Raw genomic sequence first — 23,685 nt, 5'->3', positions numbered from 1 at the left:
TGGGAGTGCGCTCTCACCGAGATTGGAGATGACACCAGGTTGGGAGGAACCTGTCAATACACTGGAGGGCAGGGCTGCCACCCAGAAGGACCTAAACATGCTGGAGGAATGGGCCAACAGGCACCTTATGAAATGCCACAAGGACAAATGCAAAGTCCTGATCATGGGAAGGAAGAAACTCTGGCAACAACACAGACTGGGCACTTACTGGCTGGAGAGCAGCTCTGTGGAAGAGGACCTGGGAATCACAGTACAGAGCAAGGCGAGCACGAGCCAGCAGTGCACTATGACAGAGAAGGTTAACAGCATCCTGCACTGTACTAACAGAAGTACAGCCAGAAGACAGAGGGAAGAGATCATGCCCCTTTACTCAACACTCACTAGACCACACCTAGAATACTGCATCCAATTTTTAATGTCCCCCAAAACAGGAAAGACATTGATAAATTGGAGTGAGCTCAGCGAAGGGCCACCAAGATGCTCAGGGGACTGGAGCATGTGGAGGTTTACAAGACCAAACGGGATAAAGTCCTGAGTAACCTGTCTGACCTCACAGCTGACTCTGCTCTGAGCAGGAGGCTGGACTAGTGTCCCTTGAAACTGCACTATCCTATGATCTCAAATGACAGAAGGAGGAATCCAACACTACGTCAACCTGAGGTTCTTCCAGTTCCACAGAACAAGGTCTTTTTGTATTAAGAGAGCCTATATGCATACTTCATTTAAGTAGGGATGTAACAGAACTAAATATTAATGAAAGGTTTAGAGAAGGTAAAGAATCACACTTTTCTCCCTCACAGTATTTTCTCCCATTCATGAACTACGTCTAAATTTTGAGTTTATTTCTAGTGTAGTCCTTAAATCAAAGCCTGGAATTACCAAAACTGCCACATGGCTAGCAACACAGACTCTGCCAATTTTCAGTGGACTAGTTATTCTGTCACACATTTTTGAAGCACCCACTCTCACAGTCTATTTTTAATTGAGTGAAAACTCGTTTCTGTAGGTTTCCACTAGTTTTCTTCTGTCATTTTTTTGTCCACTGGTCACAGGAGATGATGCTGGTTTGTAGCTCCTCCTTGTGTCCTTCAGCCCAATATTAAAACTGCTCCACATCATAACTGTTGACCACTTTTTCACTTCAATATTCTAAATGACAACTTTAGAACCTAACATGTTCTACATGCGCTGCTTGGCTCAACTTTGGAGACAAGCAGTTGGTATTTGTTATCCCCTTGGCAGTTTTTGTTTTGATACTACAAGGTATCCTTACAAAAAAAAAAAAAAAAAGAAAAGAAAGCAGTTTCTTGAAGGATTTTTGTCAAAACATATTTTTGGATGTGAACAAACATCTCAAGTATTTAATCACCGATCTTCAAAACTAACAGTAGAAGGGCATGATTTTCCATTACAAGTCTATGCTGATCAAACCCTGTCAACGCAACATAGAAGTGATTCTCTTTATTACTACTCTATCACATAGCTCACAGTATATTTTTGAAAATACAAGGAACACGCTACACTCAGTCCTTCACTAAAGACACAGATGATGGATCTCAGCTACTCTGCAAACACATTAATCTGAAGCTAAAACCCACAGCCTGAAGCAAAACTTTTCTCCTGATCCAGGCCCCAAGTAGCCAGTCCTCCATTCTTCCGCAATGTCCTTACACTTGGCTTCATCAGTGATACTGGGAAGTTGCTTTGCTTCTCTGAAACACACCCATTCTTTCCCACTTACAACATGGGGGCCACAGTAAGTCCCAGAAAACTAGAAAACACACTGCTTGAGATAGAACTAAGTTCAGTAGTTTTAGTACAGGTACTGAAGTAGCATGTTAATCTTAAAAATCACTTTCACTTTGCCCAAAAAAATATTTTACAGGCTTTTATATAGATTTTAGAAAACGGAAGCAAGTATTCTTTTTTTTTGCCTGAATAACTGCTTGAAGCTACAATTAATCATTCTGAATTACTTTTTACAGTTTTACTTCATTAGTCATAAATGCTGTCCAAAACTATCGTTAGTCATGCAAACACTACGCGAGCACTGCAGAAATCCCACATAATCATGTTTGTGTCCGGCTGGGGGCAAAGCTCAGCCTAGCTGGACAGTCTGGTCTTGTGCCTAACCTAGTAAGGCACCTGGGAAGCACTGCGCTGTTGTAAGGCTGGATTAGTCGGATCAACACTACACCAGGAATCACTGCACCATGCTCCACTTACACTTTAAGCATCCCCTTTAGAGTACAAAACCAAAAGCTTAGGTTTATATTTAAGCATTTCCATTATATTTGTCCTTTAAACACCTCTATGGTCAGTGTCAATGCAACAGCTCAGTACCTTTCTTCCACAGTAACTGAATTCAGCTTTATTACAGTTTCTACGACTGAGACTATTGTCTAGTCATAGACTAGACATTGCTATCTAAGCCAATTCCTGCTTCGGCTTATGACTTAAAACCAGCACGTCTTACTGAAAAGACTTGATTGCAACAGAAAGTAACTAGAAAAGAAACAAAGAAAAACATATCTAGTTTTACTGATAATGATTTTTAAATACAGAATATGTCCCCACTGCTTTATTTGGCTTTATAAACCAGGACACAAGCCACTTTCTGTTCTGTGGCCAAATGATGAATAGTCTCATTTATGGAAGTTTAAGGGCAAAATCACATTTAACAGGTTTGGAAAGCCTGACCTTCAAAAACCCGAATTACAAATAAAGCAGCCTCTCCTCCATTTGCAAAATAAATGCCGTTTGCCTTGAAACAAAGATGACTACAAGCAATTCAAACAGACTCTTCTTCAGCAAAAAGTCAAAAGCTACAAAGCTAACTTGACAAAAGACTGTTCTTTACCCCGGCTCAAAGAGACAGCTTCCAGGGATCTCACTATCTCCACAATATTTTAAAAATTCAACCATATGCAGTAAGAGTGACAGCTTTAAATCCTGAAAACAAAAGGTTTACTATTTTTAGTAATTAATTTCATTTAATGAAGTCCTTCCACATACTTATTTCTATATGTTCTCTTTATATTTTTTCCCTTTCTCTCATTTCCAGAACATTTTTCTATTGAGATTTAATTTAAGTTGTTCCAGGGTTCTTTTTCCAGACGAATTGCCAGCATCCTAGATGCTGTGAAGTGAAAAGGATTTATAAAGTGAACACAGAAAATACCAGGCCCAAAATTGTGTATGAATACCACAAGCTGATTCTTGAGGAAGTCTTTGGGAGAAAAATGTCTTGTCCACTTACTGTAAGACCTCATTTCTTTAAACTTTAGGATAGATTTTGTTAATCTGTGGTTGGAACAGAAACGCTGAGGGCTGAAAAATCCACTCCCCCCATATCCTTAGGAAGCCACTTCAGCTTTCAAATAATGACACTTTTTTAGCTGCAAACATTACAATGCAAAACCTCAGCAAGTGTTCAGAGTCAACACGATCATAGATTAAGCTGAACTAAATTGTTGTTCTGCAGAAACATACTGCTCCTCCGTTGGAAGAGAATGAAGTATTCTAAGAAGATGTGGAACAATAACTCCCACTAAAAACATGTTGAGAAATATTAGAGTGTAACTGAAGATTTTGCTATATGGCTCATTTTTATGGCTTGATGAGGGAAAAGAAAGGCAAATCAAGCGAAGATGTCAGCTTTTGCAAAGCAGAGTACGTCATGCAATGGCTAGTACAACTGTGTTGGCCTTTTTGACTTTATGTACCTATGTATCTTAAGGAGGGATACTAAGCATGAATATATTTAACGCTCTCAATGTCTCCAGATAGAGTAAAAGGATACCCACAAACCTAAACCAGCAGGAAGTCATCCTCCATTATGCCAGCCCTGCCTTAAAGCTTTCGGAGAACGCTGCCGAGGTCCCTCTGAATGGCAGCACAACCACCTGGTGTCCCAGCCACTCCTCCCAGTTCGGTATCAGCTGCAAACATGCTGAGGGTGCAATCTGTCCCGTCATCCAGGCCATTAACAAAAATTTTAAACAGAATTGGCCCTGATATCAAACCTTTGGGTACTTCACTAGTGACTGGCCTGCTGATCACTAACCTCAGACATTGGTTTTCAATCCAACCACAAGTCCTTCACTTGGTGACACAGGTCCTCCAGCAGTGCACACCTCCTGCAGTGATAAGGACATGTCTCTCTACCCAGCCTAAGTGAGAGGCCCAAGACCTGCAGAGATGCACCCTCTTTTTTGGTCAAGGCAGCTCTTTTTTGGTCAAGGCCTCTGATGTTACAGGGATAGCTGCTACAATGACGGCTGGAGACCGTGCAGGATGTCACCACCATTCCTGAGTGCATATAGGCTGATCGCAACACAGTCCATGGTCCCCATCTGCACTGCTATGCCTGTTCACAGCGCTCTGGGAGCTATGCTCTAGGCTAGACTGTATATAGGCCTGCCCTAAGCAACAGCTAAAAAGGTGCTTGACCCTCCCTAACCAGGGGTCAGCCGGAACAAAAGCTCCAACCCCCCTTTGATCAAATACACCTGACAGAGCTCAGAGCTCCTTGCAGGAAGTGAAGGTCTCCTACAGCTATCCTTTCTTGTCAGCAGCAAGCACTCCAGTTCCTCAAAGGGTTCCCAGGAGTCTGTTGACAATCCCAGAATTTCTCAGAACATTTAGAAACAGAGCCCAGGAACTGCTGCGCCAGCTGCTGCTTCTGCTACCTGTGCTCTGAACCCATTTAAAGAACCCAAGCAACCTTTATATTAAGTGTATTCCCATACCCTTGCTAGAACTCAGTTATTACCTCTGAGGTAGTTTATATGGCCAACCTTATGATAAAGGAAATTAAGTGAAGCTGGCAAAGCTAGAAGGGTGTTAACATTTTCAGTATTTGGCCAATTTGTCTGCAAACCATTTGCACTTTTCATTAAGTTAACCATTGTTGCTAGGCATTCTTGAATGCACATCTAAAGAAATTGCATACCACCAAATGTGATTAAAAAGCTAGAAAAAAAATCCTGGGGTAATGCATTCCAATTACTCAGTTAACAGCAAAACTGCATAAGCAATTTCATGGTTGTTTTCCATGCAAAAGGAAACAGTTTCAGCCAAAAAGAATACTTAAATACTTTCCACAAAACAAGAACAATTAAGAATTCTGTTTCTAGACTGGAGTCCACTGCACTAGAATAGAGAGTTACTCTGTCATGTGAGCTAGTGAGCTACTTACCGCCCTTCAGCATCTGAAAGCAGTGCAATAAAATCTTCCTTCCCTTTTAGCTTTAAAAGCTTACAAGGACACAGCCATTCATTTCTTTTTCAGCTGCATAATTTCTGTGGAAGAGTCTTCCAGAGAAGACATTGTGAAAAGGAAAAGACAGGGAAAAGGTGAAGATGCATACTGATTCCTGAGGAATTCCAACTACCTAGAAGTGATTTCTTTTTGGTCCTGTAAGCAACATGCCACACGCACACTTGCAGTGCAAGTGGGCCATAACAACAGGATTTTTTGAATGGACCCCAGATTTCTGCACAAAACCTTAACCAGTCACCCCAAAACGTCCACTCTGCTCCACATTTTTCAGCAACAGTGGAGCGATACCTTTGTCCCTGACAGCTGCTGATCAAGGAGTTCAAGCTCCATCAAGAGCTCAAACTTACATAAGCAAATGCAGACAGCGGAGAGGAAGCCCACTGCTTTCAGCATCTGCATAGAGGTGGCCGTATTTTGGTAGCTGACAGGTACAGACAGAGCCTTTGGCACAGTCCGAAGGATCATGTCCTAGATTTCCTAGAGTAGAAAGTCATGAATATCACAGGGAATACCTTATTTCCTGCTCAAGCAGCACAGAAGGTGTGAGGGAGGGAACAAGAACCCTCAAGAAGTTGGATGCCTCCCTAACAAAATCAACTACCATCAGACAGAACACTTTTACAGAGAGGTGCACACAGCACACTTGTCATCAGGTACTCAGAGCAAGGCTATGGGCGTCATGAGCAATAAATAGATCCCACAGCGGCTGGAGACCCTAAACACATGGGAAAAGTTTAACCCAACCTTTTCAGAGCTTTATGACACTCAGGTTTGAAAGTACCAACACTTCACCAGGGTAAGGGGAAGACACAGAACAAAAATACAATGTAAATACAACTTACGCTCATGGCAGACTAACTTTCAGCTTCAGCATTTGGTCCAAAAGGACTAAAAGTCTGCGTACACCTGCACGAACAGCAGACTAAAGACAACCAGGTTCTCAGAAAATTTACAGCTATTGATTAGAAGCATCCACACTGTGCACAATCAGACACCCTGACACAACAAGTCATCTGCATCTGTGCTGCAAGACATTCAGCAAGACTAGAGTGGCACAGAGACCTGGATTTCTGCATTAACAGATACTGAAGGAAGAGAAATGCTTTAAAAATGTTCACCTGTAAGAGGAGTCCAGCACAGCAGATTGGCTGGAAACCCAGACCCCAGAATCTGGATGTCCCAGCAAAGTCAAGCACCTCCAATGCAAAATATGGTACAGGACATATTTCTTCTGTTGAATCATCTACGGTAGGAGGCAGTGGCTCCAAGAAAGAGGACATTTAACACTATACACAGCGCTGGGTAGGAAATCAGTACAGAGCACAAGTTTGGCACCATTGTGTCTGAAGTGATTGCTAGAGGGCTACAGTCTAATCCCTGCAGACTGATCGGACAAACCCCAGTACTTTTCCTCGCTCTCAGCCTCATGAGCCAGAGCCACAGGAAGAGAGGATTTCATCAAAGTAGAGGATGGACGGGGCTCCGAGCAACCTGATCTAGTTAAAGATGTCCCTGCCCACGGCAGGGGGGTTGGACTAGATGACCTTTAAAGGTCCCTTCCAACCCAAACTATTCTATGATTCTATGATCAACTGAATTGGGTCAATGGCCACTCACAAACCTCAGCAATTACCACAAAAGGCCAGGAGACAACAGTGAAAAGTTACACCTCAGAATTGCCACTGTGCCATAATATATTGGGAAGCGACCTCCTAACATTTCCCCAGGGCTCAAAGCCCCGAGGTATAGCTAGTACTAGTCTTAAAATCTGACAGAAAGAACAATATCCAATATGAATTCTATAGTTCTCTCATGAAAATCCTGGATGTCCAAGACATACTCACCATAAACACAAGTACAGTGAGCAACAAAGCAACAATCCAGTATTTGCCCACTGACCCCGAGTACCGATTCATACATCATAAGTTAAGCAAACCCATGTCTGGAAGTGCTTAGGAATGTAATACACAAATTGGAGAATGAAGAGGCCAGCACCCTATCTTTCCCGTATGACCAGAAGAGCTGAAGGAGCACTGCACCCTGTCTAATGTTCATCTACTGTGCACAAGCTTCTTTTTACAGTTACTGCAAAAAAAAACAGAAAAAGAAGTTATCACGTCTCAAACAACAAAACAAATGCATAGTCATACTTTTACCAACTGCTATAATCCATGTGTACACAAAACAGAAAATTCATAGTAAGGAATGTAAACTGACACTATGGTTTGCTGTTACTTTCAACTTCCCATAGCATTCATCAATAACAAAATGAAGGATAAGTAGTCTAGTGGTTTCAAAGAGTTTCTCTAAATTTTATAAACACAATCTAATACATGGAACATAAGATTGTTCAGTACCATGCTGTATTTGAAACAAAACCCAACAACACATATACTTTGATCATAATGAAATACTTTGCTCAAACAAAACAAAACTTTGGCTTTCAAATTGATTCTTAAATCAAAGTAATCAGTCTCCAGAAAGCTAAGGCTAGTTCAATAAGTCATTAAAAACTGCATTCCAGGCAGAAGACATTTTCTGCCCTACATGTTTCATTAATAGGGAATTAATGGAGAAAAAATATACATATCAGTCATTGTTTTATGAAAAATAAGCATTATTAAACAAACATTGATTTTAACTCTGCAAATACAGTCAATAAAGGCAACTCCAAAGACAAAATGCTTTGATTTAATAGAATGTCAAGGGGGCACCAAGGCTGCGATTTCATTGAAAAGAACTAAACTGATCTAAAAAGTCTAATTCCAACAAAAGGAGAGGTTGCCTCCCCCCTGCCCAGGCCACTCAACCCCGCTACATCTTACATGCCAATATTATGAGTTATCTGACCTCACAGAAACCAAGGTCAGGGAGCTGAACGGGTTTTTCTGCAGCTCTAGTTCCCTGCTAGTCTGCCATGGGGTCAGAAAAATGCAAGTGGTGGCACAAGGAAAGTCAAACTCTGCCACAAAACTGCTCTTTTCAGGCTGGGGGCAGCCAAACATCAGATGTTTGGGTTACAGTGGAGTTTTACAACATAGAAATCGTAATGCAAACATGAAGGGGCGGAAAGAAAAGCAAAAGGAAGAAAAAAGTGGCACTTTTAGAAGGTTCGTGAAGAAGCCAATTCTTAGTTACTGATATTCCAAAACTATCAGTGAGCATGGAGAAGGCTAGGAATTGCTCCTAACAGTGTTGCAAGTGAACGAAAAATTAAGCAACAAAATTAAGTGGTCTGACCAACACAGCCCTGCAGAATTAAACACTTGCAATCACTTTAAAGAAAAGCGAGCATTTTGTCCACAGGCACTCAAGGACTAGGTGACACTAACAGGAATTTTACTTTTGATTCTTCAGAGGGTTTTTAAGAAAAACCTGAAGCACACAAGCGTATATTTTGGACTTTAAACCACCCAGCACTGTCAAGTTCCAAGTTAAAGTTAACCAGACTTTACCAGAGTATTCGATGCTACAGGGAACAGTGTGAAGTAGACCCGCAAACTTCAGGTAATGACGTGTCTTGCTTCCCATTTAAGATATCCTTACCTCCCAACGCAGACAATTTTGTGCTTATTTGAAAGTCTAAGGTGTGGACCAGCCGTGATATTTGATGAATGGCTTGCTACTGTTAAACAGGTGATCTTATTTGCTTGCAAGAGTAACCTGCAGAGCAAGCCTCTACTTCTAAGCATCTCAAACTGCATGACAACATCTAGGCTATCTCAATATTCAAAGAAATCAGTATTTTATGTAACTATTTCATGATGATTTTACAAATACATTCCACAAATACAGATTTAGATAGATGGCTATCACATGAAACTTCATCTGAAAGAAATTAGGAAAACTAAAGACATGGAAATCAAAGAGGCCATTCTGAAAGCAAATTCTGAAGGTTTTAATTATTCAGTTCTCATGCCTATTCTCAAGCATATAAAATAAAGTACTAAAATCAGTTAAGATAACACACAAAGGATCCTCATGTGTTTCATCAGCAGTTTTCATGCAGTTTTTACAGACAGTGGTTTCAGACGTGTTTCGTTATGGATTAGATCATGATCTAAGTCAGTATTGCTAGATTCTGAAATACAAGTTTGAGCATGTGCAGCAGAAAATTCCACAAGGCAATCATCTGCAGGCTGAGAACAAACAAGCATGCATAGCTAGTTAACAGCACAATTACTTTTATTTACAGAAACAACCATGCTCTCCCACTAAATCCAAGATTCCATGAATTCTGAACAAGAATAACCAGAGTTTTTAAATGAAGATTTTTAACTGTGCAAGGTTTAAAACATCTTCACAGAGCAGATAAAGAGCTCCTGCAACTAAATAGATATGGCTTATGGAACCAATTGCTCTACCAGCACTTGTTTGTTTTCAAGGAAACGTTAAGTTTCACAAATCTGAACAATTCATTCCTCTTATTTTTTAAAGCTACTACTTACAATCCTATTCAAGGAACTCACAAGTTACATTCTGAAGAGTAGTAAGTGATAGAACCGTTTCAGACACATGCCACACCTTTGTTTTACTGATCAAAATCAGATCAAAAGGTTTGTTTGCATATTCAGAACTCTGGTAGAGTCAAAAGTGCTCAGACTATAGGAAGAATAAATAAGCTGGGGACCAAATTCAAATTAGTTTTAGACATGCCTGTTGATGTTCAGATTTAGGAACTGTACTTCTTGGAATTCTTAACCATATACAAAAGAGTTATTAATTTAGCCTTAAATATTCTATCTTCCTAATACTCAATACCTAGTCTTAGCATTACTCTAATTATATGCATACTTTTCAATAGTTTGATTACACACACACAAATATTTAATATTTCTACATTAGATTGCATTCAATTAAGTATGTGCTTGAGCAGTCTACCACAAAGTAAAAATTTCTTATATACTACATCGTACCTGCAACTTTGTCCCGAATAAGTTTTGCAGATTCAACTTCGCCAATACTGCTAAATAGACTCCGTAACTCATCTTGCGTCATGTTCTGAGGGAGGTAGTTCACAATTAAATTTGTTCTACCAATATCATCCCTGCAATCTTCAGCCATGTGATCTTCATAACCATTAGACATTTTATAATATATCTGCAAAGAGAAAAATCCCAAGTAAGTTCTAGATCTTTGCATTTCAATAAGCCAAACTTTCTCCACCTAAAATAAGTTTGAATGTTTATTTTAAAAAACTGAGAACAAGCAACTGTTTCAACTACACATTTTTTTCCACTCACAAAACAAAACGTTTGTTGAAAATTCCAGAACAATTAATTCTTTCAAACTAACAAGCATGGCATTTTACAAAACTATGTACCATTAAAGAGCTCGTAAGGTTTTTTTTTTTTAAAACGTTAATAAAAAGCATCAAGACAGATTTTGTACACATTCCTGTAAACTGCAAAGTATTCACAACAGCTGAGTTAAAAATCAGGTTCCCCATGTCCAAGCACTTGACTAGCCAGAATCAAAACCGCCACCTCAACCTTAATTCCAACTTTATGCCCAGAACTCTTAAGAGACAGAAAGAGGAGCAGCAGTCAGACCTACTAGACCCAGTTCAGTATTTCAACTGGGGACTATTTATTTTCTAAATTTATTTTCTCCTTTACACATTGCTTATCCTGAATCTTAAGGCCCTGTTATTGTTAAATGGTTGCCTTGGGGTGACTGCTTAATTGCGTATATGAAACAGATGAATCTGTACTTGTACACTAACTTTGGTGTATATTGAGTATTTGATAGAGTTTTTATTTTTGCACCTTTTTAAAGAAAGCCTTGAGAAAACATCCAGAAATTCCATCACATGAAGATACTCTCTGCCCTAGTCAGCCATCAGCAGGGACTGAATCCTGACGTTTCAGATGCAGAGGACATCTACAACTCAAACTCACAACAGACTCCAGCTGCTCTTCCTTCATGGCCTGCCAGAATAGTAGATTTTAAAGCGCTTTTACAACTACTTGTCAAAACCAGGATACCTAAACCCTTTTTCTGCAGCAGGAGAAAAATGAGATCTAGCAGATTCAGGAAGCCTAGACTGGCATATTCTTTCTGGAAAACACCACCACCAAGAAGCTAATTTCTTGTATGGTTCCAGACTCTGGTTCTCAAGTTTGCTGCTGCAGATTTGTTCATCCTCTCAGGCCAAGAGCACTAAATATCTCTACCTCCAAAACAACATAGTTTTGTTTAACAGCTCTTAAAAACAGCTGTGAAGCACACAGAATTAACAGAAAACTGCTAAAACCCTGAAGTTAACTCATGGCCTCCTGATGCTCAGTTCAGCACTCCTCCTCTTAAGTCATCACTATTTATGCATAAGCAACTACTACTAAAATTCCTCTAGTTGCAGTTTGCTTGAGAACTGAGCATATTATCTGAAGCAGGTACCACTAGCACAGTGCTAATCTTGCCTGAAGAGACAATCAATCTGAGCTGAATTGGAACAGTTTAAGATATTATTGCTTCTCAGCCACCAGTAAAACATCAGGTCAGGTGTTCAGAGGATGCAAAACTTCTCGATCATCTCAACACAGAGTGAGCCAGCAAGCTTTACAATACCATGTAGTTAATACTGGCTAGGTTTGCCTATTTATTTTTGCATTAAGTCGGGTCAGAAGCATTCATGTGACCACATACAATTCTCAAGTAAGGCGATTTTGAGTTACAACCATTAACATCACAAGACAACTATGTAGCGTCAGCTTACAGATTTTTGTGAAACTACAGACATCGCTGCCCACTATGCTAAGGGCCTGAGCAGCAATGGTACGCGGCTTTATTTTACAGATCAGGATCTACTAAAGGATGAGCCTTTCCAGGGACTGCACCGCCACTGACAACTAGAAGTTGAATAATGGAAAAAGTCAGGAACAGCAGCTCGAAATCCTAAGTCTAGAAAGAGAACGCTGCCCACAGGAAGGGACTTCAGTCCCTTCACCAGAAGCTATTGTTAAGGCATGTTGGGCATTTATTTCATACTTTCTTCTTGTGAAGGTCAGGGTTTTTTTAAATGGCAATAACACACTACCCCATTTTAGAATAAACCATGACTAGACTTATGTAAATTTGAGATTTAGCATAGCATAGATTTAAACTGAATCTTTTTTTTTTTTTTAATGTGTTGAAGCATTAGCAATTGGTAGCTTATAGAAGGAGAGGTCTTGCTCCCCCTCACTCACTGATTAGCCTTCTACCCCCCATTCTGTGTTTCAAGTGTCAACAGGAATAAGCCCCAGCACCCTTCTGCCCACAGGATAACCAATTTGTACCACGAAAGCAATGGAAAACCACAGGTGGAGGGAAACACTTTTTGTTGTGTCAGCAGTTTTAATCTGCTTTCCTTGCAGCAAGATAAGCACCAGAGCTAATGCCAGAGGATAGGAGAGCAAGAGGAGAAACCGCAAAGCTAGAAGCAGGGCAAGAGACTCTCCCCCCATCAGATGATTTTAAGCTGCCAGGTTGTCTCAGTTGTACTGTGAAATTATGCCATTAAATACATGTTCCCTTCCAACTCTGTCAGAACTGTCTGAGCACAACCTCAGAAAAGTTTCCTGTTCTGCTAAATGACACTCAAACAGCTGAACCTTTTTTGTTCAACATATCTGAGCTATAAAACCAGATTACTTACATTTTCAAAATTCAAATTAAATTTTGAAAGGAAGGCAACTTTGCTGGCCTTTGTCCTGTATAAAATTCAAGCCCTACAAGCACAACACACCAATATGTTGATGAGTATGGAAGTTGTACAGTACAATTAGTAAAGCAAAGGAAGAAACGTTGAGATTTTTCCAACTTTACAAGACAAAAGTTCAAATTTCCTTCATTTTAATCAAATTTGCCCAAGATATGATACAAATCCTTCCCGCTGCCAAGATTCGCCTCCTGCCAAGTTTAAGAAGTTGCTATGTATTTTAACACTTTCCAAAACCAAAAACTTTAAAAAAAAAAAAAAATCTATTTTCCTTATCCTCCAAGGTGTATCTGCTGCCTAAAAAGGACGCACCACAGCTAGACACCAAGCACAGAAAACTCCCCAGCACACCATGATAGCAAGTTACCAGACTTATAGCTGGCATTAAGCAAAATTGACAGGAGTTTGGCAAGTGGCTATCAACTTTAAATCATTTTACCACAGCCTCTAATCTCACTGTCTGCAATACTTACCATCTATATCTCCCCGTGATAAACGAGGAGTGCCTAGGGCATTGTTGATTCAGAAGCAATCAGATCTGTGAAGGAAGCCTTCCATCTGCTTTTCTTCAGACATTAGAAAAAAATTATAGGAAGCCCTCGCATAAAGGCCTGGCAAACATTTTCATGGGATACCAGGAACAAAGCATGCAGAAGCAATAATGGCATAGTAGAGAAGAGGAAAAGGAGCAGAGTGCTGATAAAGAAGATACTCCTTTCTTCCTAATCTTTCACCAAGCACTTACACAATCTACTGCAAGACCAACACTTTCTGGCCATCCTGGAAGTTAGTGGGAAACCACTTCCTCCACTGGTGGTGAACGGGTCTCATGCCAGTGAGAATAAAAACAGCCCCTGAAGACTTGTTAACCTTTGCCTACTGAAAAGAATTCCGAAAAGAAAAGGCAGTATAAAATAGTCAGTATGGATGAAATGCTACATAAAAAAAACGATTTTTCTTACTCTGCTCTCACTGAAATATGTTGAGGGAATCTCCTGATCTTTCTTTACCAAAGAGGGAACAATCAAATTGTATCAGTAAATATTCCAGACCTGAGAGCCAGGCGCAGAAACTAACTTGGTTCTGTAACTTCATTAACTGACGTTTGTCATTCCACATTAACATAAATCAGAAGTCTGAACGCACTTATATTCTCAGCAGATAGGTCAAGGATGGAAAAAAGGCCTAAGAGCTCCATTTGGGAAGGCTACCTGTAATGAGACTGGTATTTTGCAGCCTTTCAAAAAAAGGCCTATGCCCCAATAAAAAGAGATTTTAAGACTAAGTTCCATTGCACTGCAGTTCCTAAAATGAGAATTTTTTTAAATAACCAAACCCTGCAACAGCTTGTTTTAAAAGGCAGCCTTCTTTTTCTTCCTTGTGTAAGATGCCCTCAAACTTATGATGCTGAGGATGCATAGAGCAACCAGCGTGAACCGTATATACTGTGCCCAAATCTTCCATTAATTCTAGAGGTACTCAAATTCACACAGCCCAACACTTTACTACCTGCTTCAAAGATTGCTCATTTACCAACAGCAAGGTCTGCATTCTCAGGTCTGGACTGAGAAAGCTCTCCAAGGTATTTTTTTCAGAAGCGTTGCACTGACCATGACAATCACCTTCTCACAAAGGTGTGCAAGACCCCAGAAGGTTTAAAAGAAAATGACACAAATGGTTCTGGCAACAGACCAATAAAAGCTTTTTCGAGTGAAACTCAGTATCTCCATCCAGAATTCTAGGATGCAGTGCTATTAAGTCTTTCACTGCGAGATGTTTGCTAAGAAGGAAGACCTGTATGAATCTGAGGAGATAATCTGAAACAGGAACATGGGCAAGAAAGATAACCATCTGTTTTCAAGATCAGGCAAGAGGCTTAGTATACCCTCACCTTGTTCACAGGTCTGCAAAGTGGTCACTAGATCACAAACTTGAATGTAGACACCTAAACAGATGATAGATGATAATGTGAGCATTTTAGATACTGCAGAACTTAAGTAGGGAAACTCTTCCAGAAGCAATGAGCTCTGTGCTCCTTCATGCCAGCAATTAGCACCTTCATTAAAATCCAGGCAGCAGGTCTTACCACTCCAGCAACTGACCTACTCTCATTCATGCAATATAGTTCTCTGGGCAGTGAAAGCCATGTAGCACTGCAGATGCACAGGTGAGCACTAACACTAGCTGTGCTGAACACAAGAAGGCCAGAGCTACCTCAAACATATTTCTTGTCTTCAATATCAGAAGCACACAGGTTACACCAATATCTGACACTTGGCCAAAGAGAGCCAGATGAATGCATTATTGCGGCACAGAGTTTGAGGCACCTTCACTGGGAATGGGCCATACTGAGCACAGCATGGTTCTCAAACCACAGCAGAACTGAGGTTATTGACCCAACACCTCAGTCTTTCTTTGCAATGAAGTGCAAGGTAGCATCACCTAGGACACGCTATGCCGGAAGTGCTTCAGGAGACAGTGTCTCACAGAGTCCCTAAACTGATGAAGTCTCCTTGTTGGGGTTAATACTGGTGAATGAACAAGGATCCTGCTCTGAAACAAGTGACGTTGGCAGAGTTCTGCTGGTGAGCTGTCTTGATCAACTCGGACTTCAGGCTCAAGGGTTTATTCTTAATACGCTGGCTGACCTCAAGAATCTTGACAGGGTGCTTCAAGTAGAACTTCAGGGCTATACAAAGAAGAGACCTCCTCTTGTTTCTTCAGCACATGAATGGTACTTGTTGACATGCCCCCCCCCACACACAAATCATGGTTGACTCAGAGGCAAACAACAAACTTGGCTATCTGTCTTGTACACTGCTCTACAACTCAAGAGAAGCTGCTGAGCAGTCTTCCTTGGAGATTACACCTGAAATAGAACAAAAAGGACACTACTACATCAAGGGAAGCGCCAAACCAATCCACACAGCTGCAAGAGGCAGATGCAGAGGTGCTGAGATGTCTAGGTTTGAACACGTGCCAAAAGCAATGCCACACACACAAAAGGGCCTGAAGGGCCTGCAGAGAGCCTCCACTAGTTTTAATTGTTTCAGGAAAAGAGTTTTCAAGAATGATCCAACACAGTATTGCCATGCAAAAACTTGCTTTGCAGTCAAGACGGGATTGAGGAGCAAGAGTTTAATCAAGACATAGAAGGGATAGAGACTGGGGAAAAAACACCCCATGTTTTCTTCTCAAAAATCACTGTAAGGAATGGAATACGTTTCACCTTAGCAGCCATGCCAGCAGAAAAACCTACATGCCTCCCAGAAAAAAGAAAAGTTTCCCAATGCTACACAGCCACAATATATCTCTTTCTTAATCCAGACCCCTCTGCTTTACATATGCCACAGATTCTTTCCCCAGAATCTCCAAGAAAATCCCTTTTATTCTTTACACAAACTCCTTGCACGTCCCCAACAGCTCTCCACGTTGCACCCCACAAGCACAGACCTCTCCATACAGACTACAGGTCAATGACAATACAGTGCAAGACCCATTGCTATTTGACTCACATTGCATTCAATTTGAAGTAAAATATTACTTCAAATAGCAGAGGATTTTAATCTTGACCAAACACCAAAAGCCAATTGGGGGGAGGAGGGGAAGGGGAAATCATAAAATCCACAGATTCTCTCTTCAATTCAAGAATAGCATTTATAGAGCATAGGAGGGGAAAAAACATTAAGTTTAACGTGAAAGGTGATCCTAGCATGTACATGCACAGTGTAGGTCACACTTCAAAACCTCAACTCAGATCTGAGCTACATGTTTACGTCTTTCAACAGATTATTTCAATGTATATTTGCAAAGGCAGGTGATAATGCTTAAGTTTTCCTTATGAATAAAAATAATTTAGATACGAAGTAGTGTGCATATGTTTGAGAGATGCCTGATGCTGTTTCCAAAAAGCAAGTCCATGACCACAAAGGAAGAATCTTGATCTCACCTCTTCTTGCTTGTTATGCTTGCTTAGAGTGATTGGCAGCTACTGTATTACATGAGACGAATCTTATGTTTCGTTGGAATAGCCATCTTCCTGAACTTTGAAGCATGATGTTTGGATACATATGAAAACTTAAGGGCAGAAAATAAGGCGTCACAGATTCCTTCCCCCAAACTATACTGTTACCCTATTTCTCCTTTTTATCGTCCTACAGCAATCACTAAGGTCAGTGTTCTCTCCTGCGTAGCTCTCATCTGAATTCCTCTCCCCCACAGCCACAATATTTTAAATCAGCAAACAGGAGAAATTTAAATTCAATATTCAATTTGATTCATTTGGCATTTGTACTCTCCCCCCTCTCCCCAAGAATGAAACCAATTCAGTCTACTGAAACATGCTAATGAAGGTCACTTAAAAAAAAAATTTGTCTTTAGACAGGAAGATTCTTTTACACTCTACGTGTTAAGCCACATAAGTTGCTTAACTTTTACATGTATGTTCCTTCCACACTAATGTGTAAGTTCCATTTGTAAATCTCATGACCAAACAGATCCTTTCTGCTTGCTAGTCCTTCAGACTTTTCAGAGTTAATAGATGTAATCTTTTTATTGATTCCTCTCCCCCTTTGCGAATCTGGAATGAAGACACTGCCCTCTTCCTCCTTAGCTTGACTAAACTTAAGATTCCAACATTTTTGTCAGTTCTGACAATAAAAATATCTCTGCACCAGAACTGGTTATTACTAAAATCTACTACTGCATATCAAACTTTATTTCCATACGCTAAATCAATGATTTCTAGTACAACGTATTTTAAGCTCTTTTTTTTGTTTTATAACATTGGGCATAAACTTAGTTTCAAGCGTATTACTAGTCTAACAAATCTCAACTGTCATAATTTTAATATTTTAACAAAGTAGTTTTACATATTCTTTAACAATCAGATTTTTGTAAAAAGCTTTTAAATGCTTCTCTTAGTTCTTTTTATTCATGTCCATATAATGATATCATCAAGGTAAGTGTTTTTGTCAATGCTTGTATTGCCATTCAGAGACAGAAGTATTTGAGGCCAAAAAATAAGCTGCATTCTTCAGAGGAACGACCTCATTTTACCATCAGCCTGATGAACTATACTCAATTCTCAAGAACAAAATTAATCATAGTTAGGATGCCATCAGAAATCAGATACAGACTGGCCCTAATTACCATCCACTGCTGCTTTAATACAAAGGGGAGGATCAGGGCCTCCCGACATCATCTCTGCTTCGAATGTATGAGCAAGGGCCGCCTGGAAACTATGCAGCTAAGATACTAAACATCTGCAGCTAGATCTGAGATTTCCCCATCTTTCAAGGTTAATAGTTAGCCTTGACAGAGAGAGTAGGCTACAGAGCTTTGCTCAAAGCTTCATGACAACACCTTCCACAGTGGTTTTGTCCCTGGATCAAAGATGCTGACAGTTAACATAACAGAGTTCTTAAGCAGAGAAGAGACAGCTGGACAACTGTTTACATCTGGGATTATCTCACCTTCTGCACTGGTATTTTAAAGAGGACAGGTTTACGACAAACAGATATTAAAAAAAAAAAGAAAGTTGTTATTATCTTTCTTGTTCTAGACAGTGTCAGACTGTCCAGCAATTGCCTCTGGCAATTTTTTCACCTACAAAAAAACATCTGGAGACGAAGAACTGTGCTGTGAGGGAACAACTCCTTTCCGATGCACAGGACACTCGCAGTAGGTGAGAAGAAGTGGACAAAAGAACTACGGATTCCAGACAGATTCTGACAACAGCTGCCCCACACATCGATCCATCCTTGGATTAGCAGCTGGTACTTTCACTTTGATGGGACAGGAAAGCAAGTGAAGTAACAGGAGGAGGAGACAGCATCCAACTCGTTCACCAGCACGAAACAAGAAGCTGGAAATCCAGCTCTGAAGGCTTGATGCGACACCACAACTTGCTACTGCACTCCTACAAGGAGGCCATGGAAGCAGTGGGCGAGAGGAAAATTATACTTTATACTTACTATGCCATTGCTACTAATAATTAAAAAAAAAAAAAAGGCAGCAAAACCACGCACATGAAGAATGTCTCTGCTTTCTCAGCATAGCTTATTTCCACCCTACCCCCCCAAAACAAAAGAAGCTTAAAATCTATTTTTGCATACATCACCTACCCATAACAAGGTTGTATAATCAAATGTATCATTTAAGCCAGCAGTTTGAAGCTTGCAGGGGCCTAGATGACAGAACTGCACATCAAAAAGAAGTGCCCCGATCAATTTCCAATGGAAGGCAAAATTAGAGGTTTTACACCTCTTATTTGCTGAACTATGTCACTCTCCCTAAATGCTTAAATTGGCGGGAATCTCCTGCAGCTGCCTTCCTGTTTTTTCTAAAGTACTTGGAAGTGCAAAAAGAACAGCTTCTCTAAACATCTTTTTGAAGTCTGCAAATACAGCAAGCTTGAGTTTTCTGTAACTAAAAGTCTAACACCTTCAAGGTAGGTTAGTGCACATCTAATAACATTTCACTGTAATCAATTCACAGAGGGCTCGTAACAAATAAGCAAGAAACAAGACAGAGGCCAAAGCTTCAGGACAGAAAGCAGGCTGGCACAACAGCTTAAAGAAATAGATTCCGAAAGCAAAATGACATGTCTCTGACAGGTCAAGACAGGGAGGGTTTTTTCCAGGAATAAAAAAGTGACAGAACACGCAAGAACCAGCAAACAGAAAATAGAGTGCTTTAATTAAGAGCATAGAGCACATTTCATGTTAAGTTAATGTCAGCACTAGACACTGGCCAATTAAGTTAAGAAAGATGCTATACACAATATTCACATTTCCATTTAGACTGTGCTTACTACTACTGTTGTTCCCACAAATGTGGCACTGCATAAGATAACTCACACAGGAAAGCAGTATAGCCACATTTATCTGGTGCTGCAGAACCATCCACATCAGGGCTAAATAACTAAGGCTATAAACTCACTATATAATATAACAACCATACCAGCTTAAGATGTTCCTGTTCATATTCCATACAAGCCAAGGGGAGAGCCTACTGCAAGCGCAGGTCGTAGTTCTGTAACTCAGGACTGCTGAACACTTTGAATCATGAAACCACAGACCCATTTGCATCATTATACAAATACAGTTACACGGCTTCGGAACAAAAACGAGGACAGTCACAGAGTGACTATCATGCTGCATAGACTTACAAGCTCAGGAATCTAGACTTTATTATCTATCATACAACACAGACATAATCCAAGAGTGAACAGGACTCTAAGAAATCATATCAACCATACGGGCTTGATAAAGCCTATGGAACATATGCAACACCCCAGTTTTAAAGAGAGATACAGAAGTCAGAGAACTCTGTTCACACAGACCTAGAAAAAAAAGTGGTTAAAACATGAGTACTGGGGAACAACAGGCTGGTAAAGAGGTAAGAGCTGAGCAATACGAGCAGTCAAAATCCACATTCAGGGCATAAAAGGAAAAAAAAAAAAGGAACAGAAATACAGAGACCACACAAAGTCATCAAATGTCAAGAACAACAAGCATTAATGAAGGGAATGAATCTCTACCCTTCCCATTTCTTTCCTCCTTTATTTTCCACAGATGCCTCATTAAGTGGTTCACAGGATCCCAGTGCAAGTCCTTCATGCAACAAAACATGCTTCCCTTCTCAGCAAGTCTCAGATGTAAACCTCTGCCCAAGAGATAATGCTACTCCATTACCCAGCATTACAGAATATGGTAGCCAGCACACACTTCCACACAACTATTCCAGTGGAGCTCAGTGGCCCGTTCTCCGGGCTACCTCCACACACACCCCTTTCACCCACATCCTCCCGCTGAATGGCCCCCTCATACATTCTTGCCTCTTCCAAGCACTAAAAAAGGGTAGGCGCTCTACTTTGAAAAGCTCCCACGAGTACTGACAATAGTGGACTGCTACTTTAGTCATGATTTCTTACGGCCAAAAGCACTTAGCACAGCATTACTTAACCCTGTTCCTGGCCGGCCCAAATTAGCATTAATATTAACACGTATTGTCCACACGAGGAAGCCCACCCTCAGACACTGCCAGTCAATAAAGATGCGCCAGTCTTAACGAAGGTGGGAGATTTAAAAGCTGCGTCCGTGCAGACACAGGCAAAATAAATATGAAAGACAACGACATTAACCAGAATAAGAAAGGCTCCGAGATAAGGCACGGACCCAGGCAGCGCATCTGCCACCCAGGGCCGCGGCAGCCCCAGGCAGCGAGACCCACGGCCTTCTCGCCCACGACCGCGGAGGCCTCGGGCCCCTCCTCCACCGCCCGTGCCCCATCCACCTCGCCCGGGCCCTCGCAGCCCCGCACGCCGCAGGGTCACCTCCGGCCCGCAGGCCGCAGCCCCGGCTCGCCGCCCGGCCGCCCCGGGCCCGCGCTCCCCCTCCGGCTGGCCCCTCCCCCCGCAGGCCCCAGCTCTCCCCCTGCAGGCCCAGGCCTCGGCCTCGCTGGCGCGGCCCTCGCCGCCCGCTCCTGCCCGCGCCGGCCTCGCGGGAGCCACCGGGGGCTCCGCAGCCGCCGCCCCGCGGCCCGCGGCGGCCCGGCCTCACCTGTCGCCGGCTCGGCAGGGCCTGGGCAGCGGGAGGCTAACGGCTCCGCAGCGCGCACAACAAGCCGCTCGCAGCGCCGCCGGCCACGCCCCCGCCCCGCCCGCCGAGCCCCGTTGGCTGCCGCGCGCACGTGTCCCGCGTCCCGTTGGCCCGGCGGCCCGTCCGTCAAGCGCCGGCCCGGGGCGGCCTCTCGCGGCGCGCCGGCGGGAGGGGCGCTGCGCGTGCGGCGCCGGCGGCCTGGCGCGGGGAGCCGGGCCCTGCGTGCCGCCCCGGCGGCCTCCGCCCGAGCCCGCCCGGCCGCGGGGCAGGCGCGGTGGCCAGGGCATCGCCTTCGCCCCCTCTCCGGGCAGCGAGGCCGGGGGTCTCCAGGCAGCCTCTGCGGGTGAGCAGGGGGCCTGCACCGGCCCGCTTCGTCAGCGGGCCTGAGAGGAGCTCCCGGAGGGGCAGGGTGGAAGGCGCAGGAAGGTGGCAGGCAGCGTGACCGGAGCGATCCCCACCGGGATGGCTCAGGGCTTCAGAAGCGGCCAGGAGCAGAGCTGGTGCTCTCCCAGCCTCGGCCTGCTCCGCTGGGGCCTGCTGAAGTCGAAGGGAGGAGCTAGGAGGAGAACGTGGGTCTTGTCTCCATTGCTCCCTGTGCGCGAGTCCTTCCATACCGCTCTTGTAGAAAGAGAAATGCTAGTTTTTCCCTGTAGCAAAAGTTAAACTTGAGTAGAAGATGTAGCAGGACAGCCCCAGGCTCTGGGGTGTTTGTGGTCAGCACCTCCCCGTTAGCCAAAGTCGTCTTCCGTGGGTGTCGAATGCCAGCTGTAGCTCAGGCAGGTAGGGGAGCCTCCCTGAGCAATAATACAAAGGAATGCTTGTGACTGGTTAAGAGATTAAATTGTTCCTGTGTAAATGAGATGCAAGTGATGATCTGCAGGAGAAGCTATGGTGGTCAGCACTTTTCTATGTTCTAAGAAGTCCTTCTGCAATGACCTCAAGGGACCTGCTGGTCAAGAGTTTTCCCTCTGTCCACTGCCAGCATGTTTTGGTAACCAAGGGCATCCCTTTATATCTGAACCTATTTCCACTGCACAGGAGGAGTTTCTGTGACTGTAAAATTCCACTACTCTGCAGGAAACAAAGGTCTTTTTGTCATTAACACAGTACTCTGCAATAATATCCGTGGTACAAAGGAGTACATTTAGTGTGTGTGACATACTTGTAAGCTTGCAAGTCTGTAAATCCTGTATACCTGCCAAGGTACTCCACTTTGGCCAAAAAAATCAGAATATTGCTGCATTAAAATGTGTGATGTTATTTTTCATTCACAGACAACTCATAATTTGAGTTTTACTTAGTTGAGTAACATTACTGAAAATCAAAGTAATGCACCTTTCTCTAGACTTGAAGAACAGTGAGATCTCACCTGAAGGATAGGAACTTGCAATATAGCAGCAAAACCATATATAGGAGTATGCATTCTTTGCCATTTCCTTGCACGCATGTGTGTGGAAATACTCTGTACCTAGTAATAATTACACATGGAAAATCACGCAATGAAAATGCAAATGTCTTTCCTCTAGCTATCTTGACGCGGCCTCTGGCAAGGTCTTGTACAGTAAATGCCCGACATTGTTGCACTGATGGTATCCGGTTTATCTGCCCAGAAACCCATTTCATAAACCCCTTCAAGTGGTCCTGTTATACTGGGCCATTTTGTACGGGCTCCTAATCTTGTATACGTTATGACCAGGAACAGCCCAGCCTCTGCCATAGTCCGAAGGGCACAGTATCAAAGAAAAGGTAATGGTCAGCATCATTAAATGAAGAGTCCATCGAGGAGGTTAATGATTAAGAGAGATGTTAAAAATGTTGCCATTTTCTTTTTTTTCTTTATCACATAGCTTTCAGTGCCAGATGGGGAATCCTCACATGTAAACTCCCAGCCTGACAGGTCTGGAAATAGCCTTCAAGGCCTCATAAAACATTGAAGATGTTTGTGCATCTGTTATTTGCTCATGCTGCTATGTATGCCAGCCACAATATCACAAGTTTGTCATTCACATCAATGGCAGCTTTCTGTTACTGTGAATTTTGTATTTTCCTTGTATCATTCAGGTTTTAATTAAGTAATTCCATTCTTGGGCCTAAGA

At 42.2% G+C, this 23,685-nt stretch overlaps 1 protein-coding gene across 4 annotated transcripts in view; it reads right to left on the bottom strand.

The window, feature by feature from the left end:
* The window catches only part of ELAVL1 (ELAV like RNA binding protein 1), a 44,552-nt gene extending 22,893 nt beyond the window's left edge, over positions 1–21,659 (bottom strand). The window contains exons 1-2 of one of the 4 annotated variants that reach the window (XM_075175761.1): positions 21,551–21,659; positions 10,201–10,384 (exon numbers count right to left, since the gene is read on the bottom strand). In XM_075175761.1, coding sequence (XP_075031862.1) covers positions 10,201–10,372 — 172 coding nt within the window. In that variant the 5' untranslated portion in view covers positions 10,373–10,384; positions 21,551–21,659. Of the gene's footprint in view, positions 1–10,200; positions 10,385–13,459; positions 13,565–21,550 lie in introns of those variants that run through there. The other 3 variants (XM_075175764.1, XM_075175760.1, XM_075175763.1) reach the window with 3 other exon arrangements.
* Between the last annotated feature and the right edge of the window lie 2,026 nt (positions 21,660–23,685).

The sequence above is a fragment of the Calonectris borealis genome, chromosome 28, assembly GCF_964195595.1.
Source record: "Calonectris borealis chromosome 28, bCalBor7.hap1.2, whole genome shotgun sequence".
Classification (NCBI taxonomy): Eukaryota; Metazoa; Chordata; class Aves; order Procellariiformes; family Procellariidae; genus Calonectris; species Calonectris borealis.
This window is presented reverse-complemented; position numbering and strand designations above follow the sequence as displayed.